General features: G+C 31.2%; 1 protein-coding gene across 1 annotated transcript in view; it reads left to right on the top strand.

The window, feature by feature from the left end:
- The first annotated feature begins 11,924 nt into the window (after positions 1–11,924).
- LOC143547381 (alcohol dehydrogenase-like 4) overlaps positions 11,925–12,125 on the top strand; it is a 30,662-nt gene continuing 30,461 nt past the window's right edge. Inside the window, exon 1 of the mRNA XM_077038821.1 lies at positions 11,925–12,011. Coding sequence (XP_076894936.1) covers positions 11,957–12,011 — 55 coding nt within the window. The 5' untranslated portion in view covers positions 11,925–11,956. The remainder of the gene's footprint in view (positions 12,012–12,125) is intronic.

Below are 12,125 nucleotides of genomic sequence, written 5' to 3'. Positions count from 1 at the left end.
TTGAAACATACTTCATCTTTAAATGTAATATAGCATTGCAAGTTGAAATTTGTGAAACACTTGTTTGCTTCTTTAACATAAATGTGTATTTTGTGTTGTATAATTTATGTACATGGTGTTGTATTGGAAATTGGTATTTATATAATTTTCTGCATTTTTGTGGTTGGTAATTAAAATAATTTGGGTAATTTGTTTACTTGATAATAGTAATTTGGGTTATTTATGTCATTTATGTCATTTATGTACAGTGTTGTGTATTTTGGGTAATTTCTATAATTTGTATAGTTTTGTAATTTTGGTAACTTATGTAACTTGCGTAGTTTGGTTAAGTTTGTGTATGTAATTTCCTACATGTTTGTAGAAAGTAAAAAAGGGTATATACTTTGTAAAATAATATGTTTGTTTTTATTATTTAAAAGTAATAATTTAGTTTTTACAAAGAAACATGATTTTGAGATAAATGATTTGTGTTTTATTGGAATTTCAAAAAAGGTGAAATTAGTATTTTACCTAAATACCCTTTATCATAAATATTATTTTTTTCTCTCTTATCTCTCAATTTAAAATTCTTGTTTAATCACAACTACACAAAATTAAGTAATAACTTAAATGTGTGGTCACAAATTGGTTCGTAACGTTCTTAAAACTCAACTAGTTCTCAAGGTACCCATTCCCCTAATGTATATGTGCAACAGAAGGCAGTTTCACATATTGAATGCACACTATTGCATATATGTAATACAACACTACTGCACATATGCACTATATCGAATTTTATTAATTTTTTTTATATTTTTACATATAATACAACACTATTGTATATATACAATACAAACTATTGAATGCATATATATATATATATATGCAATTAGACACTATTGAACATATAAAATACACGATATTGCACATATGTAATACAACATTATTGCATATGTGTACAATATCAACTTTTTTTTTCTGATGAAAAGTAACAAAATATAAGAATGATTAAAGAAAAATATTGAAACTATTGTTTTTTAAATTAAAAATATTGTTTCTAAGTTTTCTCTCTAACGAGGAGTTTTCTCTTGATCATTCCCCTATATATATATATAGGTAAAAGATCCAATACAATAATATCTTATTGTACATTACATACGCAACTTCCTACACCATCGATTTCAAAAAACACGCTGTGGCCATATTGTAAATTCTTTCAATTCGTTTCCATACAATTAACCGTTACGACCTTCAACCATCATCACTGACTCCATTGCAGACCCTCCAATTGAATTGAAAAATTGAAAATTGATTTCAACTGATAAAAGTCAAATACGTTCAAGATTTATTCACATTATGAAAACAATGATCAAAACGACGGACGATCGATGATTATTTGATGATTACGAGATTTTATGAAGTGATTTAATTGTCCAATTTCATGTTATAGAAAACTTATTTTCAAATCAGATCTTGTGAACATTTAAAGGTTTGTGCTGAGTGTTTAAAGTTTTTGTTCTGAACTTCTTTGATTTTTGAATTGAACTTCTTAGCTTTTTGTTCTAAACGTTTTTAAGTTTTGTTCGAAGGTTTTAAATTTTTTTCAGAAATTTTTTCAATTTTTTTGAACTTCTTAGATTTTTGCATTAAATTTGTTAGCTTTTTGTTTAGGGCTTTTTAAGTTTTGTTTTAAAATTTTTATGTTTTGTTCTAAACTTCTTAGATTTTTGTTTTGAAATCCTTAGACTTTTGTTATGAACATTTTAGATTTTTGTATCAAAATTTTTTAGCTTTTTGTTCTGAACTTTTTAAGTTTTGTTCTGAACTTCTAAGTTTTTTGTTCTGACTTCTTAGATTTTTGTACTGAACTACTTAGCTTTTGTTCTAAACGTTTTATGTTTTAAACTAAACGTATCAGTTTTGTTCAGAACGTTTAAACATAATATTTTGAACCATAATCAAAGCTCAATTGAGGATTTTATTCTTCGATTTCATAATTGATTGATGATTCTAAAGTCTTCTACACATCAAATTGATTGATTATATATAATATGCGGCTGAGATTAAATGGGTATAGAATATGCACACAATCACTTAAATGGGTATAAAATATGCGGCTGAGATTAAATCTGGTTAAAAAATGAATTAGGAGAGAGAATAAAGATGCGTGATGATTTCACTAGTGTAAACGTTAGTTACACCTATGTAAAAAGTCAATTCAGTGTGTAAAAAATATTGTATTTTTTTTACGTACATGTAACCTACATATTACATATATATAAAAAAATTCAAAAAAACATTCAAAAAAAATTGTTACATTGAGTTCTTTCGAGTTCTTAAAACTCAATGTGGTTATCAAAAGAAATCAACTAATACTATATATAATACACCAAACAAGGGGAAAATTAAGACACTTCAATTTAAGAGTTTTACAAGTAGCAAAGCAAATAGTACAACTTTTAATATGGGCAAAATGGTCATTGTAACCCTAATACTCAGGTTATTCAAATTCATTTAAAATGGTTACAATATTAGTCCCTCAACTATAATAAACTTTTGTAAATTTAAAAAATAGTTACGACAATAACCCTTTATCTTTTACCAATATGTTATTTTTATTTTCATTTTTAACCCAACTTCCCCATGATTTTTAATTTGTTAATAATTTTTATATGTTAATATTTTTTTTTTAAAATTACACCATAAATAAGAGCATATTTTTCTCTTTAATTTGAGTATGATATTGTTATAGCCTTTTTAAATTAAAAAAACAGCATTTTACGTAGTGGTGTTTATAGTCTGGTTTTGATGGTTTTTAGATTAAACTGTGAGCCAAACCAACGATTTTCTTTCATCGAAAATAAGAACCGAACATTTGAAAAATAAAAACGACTGGCCAAAAGTTAAAGAAAAAATCAACCGTGAAATCAAACTAATGACTGGTTTGAACAACTTTACGGTTTCAAACCGGAAAATGAACACCTATAAATTTGTTACATAATTTCTAAGGTATGCATTTCCCGCTGCATCTCGATATTTCTAGTTGGATGAAAAAATCGCTCCTAAATGAAGTCTCTCTTACAGTTCAATAGTTTCGAAAGCTTCGAGTCTATCGGGAGAGAATGTTGTAGTGGGCACCAGTTTAGTAGTTTAGTATGTGTGTGTATAGATACATACATATATATATATATATATTTATATATATAACCTTCCACTAACATGAAACCCAACTTTTACCATAGATCTCAAAAATGAAGGGTTGAGATCAAAGTTGAATTATGGTTTAGTTAGTTTTTGAATTATTTTATTACAAAACGGCAAAAGAGAAATGAAAATATGAAGAAAGAAGACAAAATTGCTGCAAAGAGCAACATTGAAATGTGTGCATGGTTTTCTTTGTCTACCTTTATATAATCAAACATGTTTACATATGTTACATCTTTACATACTTTACTTTCATACGTGTTTTTCATGTATTACGCATGTTTACGTATTTTACAACACCAATAAATGTAAGACATGTAACGGGTCTGGGTAAAATTATATAATCAGACATATTTTACATCTGTTAAATTGTTTACATCTTTTACATGCTTTACATTCACACTTGTTTTACATGTTTACATAATTTACATCATTTACAACGACCATATAAGTGTAAGACATGCAACTAGTCTGGGTAAAATTATATAATCATACGTGTTTTACATATGTTACATCGTTTACATTTTTTACATGATTTACATTCATACGTGTTTTACACATGTTTGCATAATTTATGTACTTTACAACAACCAATAAATATAAAAAAAAAAGTAACTGGTTTGGTTAAAATTACAGAATCAGATGTGTTTTACATCTGTTACATCGTTTACATGTTTTACATGCTTTACATTCAACCGTTGTTTACATGTTTTACACATGTTTACATGCTTTACATGCTTTATAACAACCAATAAATATAAGAAACGCAACTGGTCTGCTTACAAAATGCACATCAATCGTGCAAAAGCAAAAATGTAAGATGTAAATACATTATTAACGAAATAAATGTAACAAATGTAAATGATCTGGTCCATTAATAATATGAAGTTATAAGCACAGTTCAAAAAGAGAATTCAAAGAGAAGCCATGATAACAAATTGGCTAATTCATATCTAATATAATCATATCAACAAGTCTAATCAATTATATCAACTAATCTAATACAAGAATTTCAAGACCAATTTTTAAACATGACTTAAGTAAAAAATAAAGAAGAACCGTCACCTATCCGAAACGAATCCCTAGACAGAACAATCACCGGAATCACTAACCATATCTGAACCCAAGTCGTCGCAACAAGAACCATCACCGGAAAATGGCATGAATGGAGTGAGCACCGTTGTGATGAATCTGCAACAGTAAGCCGCCACAAATTATCCCTTTGTTGTTGCAAATCTGGTGAGCCGCCGCCACAGATATTAACCATCGATACAAACCGTAGCCGCGTCTTGAGTATTAGAACCATCAATGAAGAACCTTAGTCGCATCTTTATTATCTGAACAATCATTTAAATACAAATATTTTAACCTTTTTTGAGAGAGTGTTCTAGAGAGAGAATTGTTATTGAAAATGTTGGGATTAATGTTGAAAGGAATCATGTATTGAACCACTCAAAAAGGCAAACTACCTCAAATACCCTTTTGATTATATTAATAACATAGGATGTGGTCAAATTAGAACCACATACATGGTTTTCAAGAGTTCTCAAGTTAAACTTGGTTTTCATATATCATTTCCCTACGTGTGTGTACTAGTAGGGGTGCCCGCGCCTTGCGGCAGGACAACATAAATTTGGTTGACGGCGTTTTAATCCGTTATGATGCCAACATTAGTTATGAGTTGCCGTTATGGTTCCAACATTAGGGCGGGACAACCTTTTATAAATTCAACTATAACATAGTGCATTTGACAAATATTGGTTACCTCATATTTGGTTTTATGCGATGTATTTTGTATATTTTCCAGCATTTAAGCCCACGCTTCGTGACGAGGTTGTAGGATTCTCATTGATAATCCTCTTTGTGTAGTTTAATTAATCTCCAAACTTCATTACGAGAGAAAACAAATGACATTTGATTTATAATTTTTATAATGTAAAGTTCAAATATTGTAAAAAGCAATAGTAATACATTTTTAACATTAACAGATGATGATCTTCAATCCAAGCACAAAAGAGGAAGAACTCTTTGAATATATTTTTTTATAAAGAATGATATAGTTTTTTACACAACTCATAGCAAGATCTCTCATAAATAGACATGCATCGAGAGTGCCCGTGACATATGTTACTTGCAAAACAATGTTTCTCACGTTTCGTTGCCCATTGTCAGGTTCACCCTTTTATGCAAGTTAATGAACTATAATAGTAAATCAACTACAATATACAAATGATAGCCTAATCATAGTGGACATATCTGACTCTTTAAAAGTTGACTTATGAGCATTGACTTTTTGCCAATTGACCTCAATCCAGATTTTGCAGTCTACATACTAACACCCTATCAAAGTATAAACTTCAGTAGTTAGTGATACAAAACATAAAACATTGTCCAAAATGCTTTAATGTGCCAAAAATAGAACGCATATAAAGACAACATATCAAACCTGAGATATTGGCTTAGGTGTGTTGCATTTCCTCATATTACAAATGGTTCTAAAAGAGAAATTGACGTATCCCTAGACAATAATTATTCACTTTGTAGTTTGTACGTAGTGTTTTTGTCAGTTTATTGAGAAATGTTTCTTTGCCTGTCGTATACATATAATCTACCACTTATGACACCTCTTTCTTGAGCTTGTTAGAAGTCCTTTGAAGCCAGAATACTATAAGGCCATTATAACATTTGCCTTGTCACAAATGAACCTGCTAATGGTTGAACAAAATATGTATATATTATCAAAATTGTAATAGTAGAAATCTTTTAAATATATGAAAAAAGTTACTGTTTTGGGATGTTTTAAAAAGTTTTAAGCAAACAAAATGGTTGATTATACATGGATACTATAGGCTTTGCCAATATTGATTGCATACACAGATACCTCCGGACTCACTTTACTAAGAAGATATGAATGACACTACAACAAAGATACCTGATAAATACCCTCATTTAATAACTACAAAGAATCGTGTTGAGACATCTTCTTGTAATTTCACTCATCCATCATCACCACCACTCGAGCAAACTACAAAAAAGTTGTTACACACATTCACAAATACCATAATATTTTGTATTGTAACGAAACTAAAATAAGAAGCATGTTATTCCGGTATATCCTTGAAATAATATGTTCCCTTAAAATGACCATACTAACCTGGAAATGCCCCACGTCGATTATTCTGCAGAAACACCCATCCTAGAGACATTTCAAGCAACTCTTTCAATATCCTTGTCCACATATATATAAATACACATGAGAAGTTTATAAATTGTAACTCAATAATAAGTAAAATAAAATGCTATTTTTCATCATAAATACACACACAAGTCAAAAGGTCCCCATCATCAATAGCAGCTTCAAGCACAAGCGAAAATAACTCCTACAAATATCTACTTAAGAGTAGAGACATAAAGATGAGAATATATTGCATAGATGATGAAAAAAACTAACAGATGTAACAACGTTACAGGTCCATTCACATCAACAATTTATCATCTGTTTGACCTTTAGGAATCGCATCTTGATAAACTATAAAACAAATATGCCAGGATGAAAAAGCACATATCATTTAAATTACCTTGGTAAATTGACGACGCCTTGAACGTAGAGGCTTCAAAACAAATAAGATAAAAATAATTAAAAGTAGCAGAACACAAACTTGCATATGTCGAACACAAAATCAACTTATGTGAATATTGTCGCCATTGTCAATACTCAGTACCAATAGAAGGAATAGCCAAATATGATTACAACAAACTTAAAATTTAGCCAAACAGAAAAATAAAACTCAACAAACTATAAATAGAGGCATTATAGAAAAAGAGGGGATCAATGGTTTAGTTGATAGAAAGTACAACAATTCTTACTTGTATGGTTCCAATTCACAGAGTTAGCTTGAGAACCAAGTGGCTTAACTCCGGAGATCATGGCAGCGCAACTTCCGGTGGCGATGAAGTTCGGAATCAGAAACGAATGGAATGCATAGACGAATATATTACTTAAGGTGAACAATATGAAATTATGAAGTGACCGTCCTTGTTTACCTAAACAAACATGGTAGGAACTATATGTTGTAAAAGTGGTTCATCTCCAATGGTCCTGTTGGTCCTTGAAACATGATGTAAATATGCATTATATGTGAACTCCAAACATGAGTTAGCCACGATAGTAGTGCATGCAATCATGCATTAGGAGAGATCTTTGGTTTTGAAGCTCAATTATATGAAAGTAAAAAAAATAAAAAGAAGTGAGACGGAGCCGGTACAAGAGTTGGCATGTTCATATTTAGAGTAACCGGTTGCATGCATATTCGAAGGAGGCTCGCGAATACAAACAAATCTATTATTTATATAATATGTATCTAATATCTTAAATATATATCTACATAATAATTATTATTGTTATTAATAAAATTAGTAAAACATATAACCAGTTTGAATAAGAAACTCATAGCCAGCTACCCAAATTGCTTATTTCATCCTCATACAAGCAGATAATCATAGCGATGTACTTTCTCATTTGTAACTTTTGTAATTCGGGTCAAAGATCTTTTAGTCGTTTGGGTCATTCTGTAATTTGAAAGCTAGGTAAGCATTAAGCAATCCAAAACATTGAACTGGTATGGACCGTATGGTAATGTGTCTCTTTATTATTTATTTAGCTGTTTTGTTTTTTATAAGTGTTCATGTGGCATTTTCAAACAAGATTTAAAATAACAAAAAGAGATCGCATCAACGTTTAAAATAATTAAAAATGTAAGTTGATCAAATAAACAACACATCATCATGTGAACTCAGCATTTTGACCTGCTTACTTAGTTTCTGACGACCCAAACCGCCAAACATGACAAAAAAAGGCAGTATATAATGACCACGGGGCACAAAAATTAGTAAATTGTCCTATTTAAGACAAATAAAAAGCAAATGGTATTATATGTAAAAGAATCATAACTATAAGCATTTTGCCCCTATCCAAACACTCAAGAAGTGCTTATCTGCTATGTCAAAACACAATGGGCAGATAAGCACATATATATTATAAGCTAAAATGCAAAAAATTAGTACAGAGTGTGTGTAAATCATCAATCTTGACTAAAAACCCAAAGTCACTTATGTTGGTAACTTTTTGTGGCTTCATTTGGAATATTATGTCCAAACAATCTTATTACTGTTTGACATTAGGTTACAAAAAGAGATGGTCATGGCTTTTGGTTTTGCACTGAATTTGCAATATTAGCATGCATGTCATAAAAAAGCATATGAAATGTAAGACTTTCTTTCTTTGAATTCAAAGGAAAATATGAAAATCAAGTAAATCGCTAACAGAAGTGCCTCAAATTTCAATAAATCTTCATCTGTTTAGTCATTCTACATCCATCACTTAACAACTAACAATAAACACAAAATTAACACAAATCAGTTGCAACAATTGATCTCAAAACACAGTTCAATCATTGTAATGTAAGGCAACTACACAAGTTATCCTGATGACACGTCAACCATATAATACCTAATTGAAAACTGTACTGCAATCGAATTCACGAGATGAAACCTTACCGAAAATAATAACAACCGGCACTCTGAAGGGCTACATAGCTCCGATTTCAGCAATGATACGTGGGATTTGCAGGTGGAAACTGGGGGGTTTAAAAGGGCCTGTTAAACCGTCCATTGATTATGTATTGAATGATTGTAACGGATGGTTTTAATGATTGTATTGAAGGCGCTGGATTATTCTATTGAAATAGTCGGATTGTGAACCTTCGTAGGATAGTAGTTGCAAGAGAAATGAATGAGCATTTAATTTAGAGCGTCTTACAGAGAGAGAAAGCAGTACGTAAAAGGTTGCCTATATGTAATATATAAATATAATATATATATATGTACACGCGCGCGCGTATGCATGTATGTAACGACTACTAGCTCGAGATAGGCAGGTTGATGAAAACTTGATTACATGTGTCGGAATTTAGCAGTTTTATGCTATTTACCTCTAAAATCTACACACTATTACCTCAACGTAATTCAAAGTTTTAAACCCTCACCATTTGATGTACTCATTTTTTGATACATTGATACCAGTCTAGGGGTATGCATGGGGCGGTTTTGGGCCAAACCCATAACCATAACTGATATGTCGGTTAATGAATAACCATAGCCATAACCGAACCGTTATGGCGGTTTCGGTTAATCGGTTTTGAAGTTTATAGCGAGTCAGTTATGAGTCGGTTAATCGTAACCAAAAAAGGTTATTTGGCCTAAAAGTTTGGTGCCAAATATTACAAAAGCGACATGACATAATCCAACAAAATATATAATCCACAATATTAATACTGCATATTCAAAAAAACGGAATTATATAACCCAACAATGAAATTCAAGTTAATCCGATAATAAACTTTGAATCAAAAACGTCAAAATGGTATAATTCGACACCATGTTTAGTGCAAGTTAGTTCCAAACATATTGTCGGTTAAATAAATAGGTCGATTCGGTTATAACATGTTTGGAATTATCTTTATACATAACCAACCCACATTTCACGGTTTTTGAAAATTCGTTAAACCAACCGACTGGTTATATCGGTTGTTGGTTAAAATCTATTCGATTATGTCGGTTATGATTCGATTAACGGTTATGAACGTCAATTTTTTTACCCCTGGATACTACCAGGTCAATGGTTTAACTCAAGCAAAATGCTGATGGTGAACAAAGCTTAACGATTTCAAATTTTTATAGAGTGAAATAAATAAAACTATATTTATATTTATTTTGTTTTAGGTTGACCATAAATAAAGTAATTATTATTGTTGACGATAACCAATTTAAATATGTTCAATTTTATCGTTGACAATAAAATAAATCACATTGTATTTATAAATAAATTAAGTTTATAAAATATAGTTATTAGATATTAGCCAAAGGACTTCTATTCCAATGGTATTTTGGTGGTGGGATAAGACTTAGTGACCGTAAGGTCTCGGGTTCGAATCTCACAAGAGGGGGGTTTTCTCAAATATTGAGTTTCCTCCTGAATTGATGGCTTGGTAGTGGACATGATCATGTGGTACCACTCGTGTCACGATGATATTTCAGTGGTCCGTGACTGATATCAATTAATCAATCGTTCAAAAAAAAGTTATTAGATATTAATATCAAAGACATTAAACATCTCATCTATGTCAAAACATTTAAAGCTTATAATTTTCTTTATCACGGCTAATCTTAGAAGTTAGACCCTTTAAAGTTTAAACTTATTACTTTTAATTAATTCTACACATTTTAGTACGTTACTAAAACTATCAACCATTTTAAGCCTACTTCTAATTCAGCATATTTCAATATTTCATCATATAACTAAAACAACCACATTATAAAAAGGAATACCTTAATACCACTAAGTTACAAGTCATTTGAATCTAAAAGTTTATATGTAAATTTCATTTGGATTAAATTGTAATTTTTATTTGCGTGTATTCTCTATTGAATATATCCCAAAAACAGTAAACGGGGAGAAAAGATTTCTATAACACATCGAACCGAATAGTCAGGTATTATATCGTGTACTATAGATCGTTTATATGATGTGGTTCTGGCAAAATTGTTGACCAACTTTGTTGGTTGTCTGGTGGTGACAGTTCCAACAAATTATTCAAGAGATCAAGGGCTAGGTAAATTGAGAAGAAGAAAAATAATGAAAGACATCAAACATACGAAAAGAAAACCTCGAAAATGGGGCCCCTCAAAAATGGGTCCCAAGCATGCTTATTTGTTTTATAAAAGCCGAGCCGAGCCTCCACACATTGTTTTAGATGCACCCTTAGGCCTTAGCTACTTAATGCGACTCGTGATAACGTGTTTGTTTAGGTGATTCAATTCATTTTGATTTTTTGTAATGAAAGATAGCTTCACCACCCATTTAGTGTGTTGATCGTGATGTTTGTTGGGTAGATGCATCATGCATCTTTCAGATATTAATCAAGTATTTATCTTATTACTTTCTTCAACTTTAGTTGAAGATATTAGTTTCGTCGGCATTTTGTTTTGAGAGTGATGGTTAAAACTTGTGTGATCTTATGGTCTCAAGTTTGAAACCTTACTCAATGTGATTTTCTTACAGTTGTAGGTTTCCTCCTCAATAATGTTACGGATGAGTTAGGGTTGGATCGTCAAAATCAGTATCAAACATTAACATCTCACCTCGGAAAGGTTCACTCAGGTATTAGAGATATTCCAAGCATCGTTAAAATATTTTTGAAGATAACAGGTTTTAACATATTGGTTTTTCTTGCGGAAAACAAACAAACATGATATCATTTATTGAATGCCTTTATCCATCATTTGTGGCCTAATGGTAAGATGTCAGGGTTCTCAAATGAAGACCCAAGTTAGATCCCCCACTTGTGTAACTTTTGGTGGATTAAGGTAATGAATGATTTGAGCTAGACCTTGTGTAAGGATCGAATTCCGAGCCTACCTGGGTTTTCGTCCCACCATGTGTTACGTTAGAGAGTTTGGCTAGCTTGTGGCGGCACAATGACTACCAAGCCAAACTCTAAAGCTAACTTAGACCCGATAAAGACAACATAGTCTAGTCAGAGTGCAATTTAAAAAGTTTAGCTGCCAAAACACAAAAAAGTCGCCCCTTCAAAAATAAATTTATTGAATGCTTCCCCTAGCTCACGTTACCCTACGATCTCTAGAAACAAATGCAAATATCAAATTTAAACATTGCATTTCCTACCACCAACTAACAACATTCAAACTCAGCAAAATGGATGCTATAGAGGGAGCTAATGATCATTCTGCAAGTGAAATTACATGCACAGGTTTGTTTACTTCATGTAACTATATATAACATATTGACAAGCAAGGGCGAAGATTCTAAGGGACCTGGGGACCCCTTTTTTCCCTCAACAGTGTAAATTTAAACGCTTTCGTTC

The sequence above is a fragment of the Bidens hawaiensis genome, unplaced genomic scaffold, assembly GCF_021521415.1.
Source record: "Bidens hawaiensis isolate Kalapana, Puna unplaced genomic scaffold, B.hawaiensis_p1.1 tig00000905_1, whole genome shotgun sequence".
NCBI lineage: Eukaryota > Viridiplantae > Streptophyta > Magnoliopsida > Asterales > Asteraceae > Bidens > Bidens hawaiensis.
This window is presented reverse-complemented; position numbering and strand designations above follow the sequence as displayed.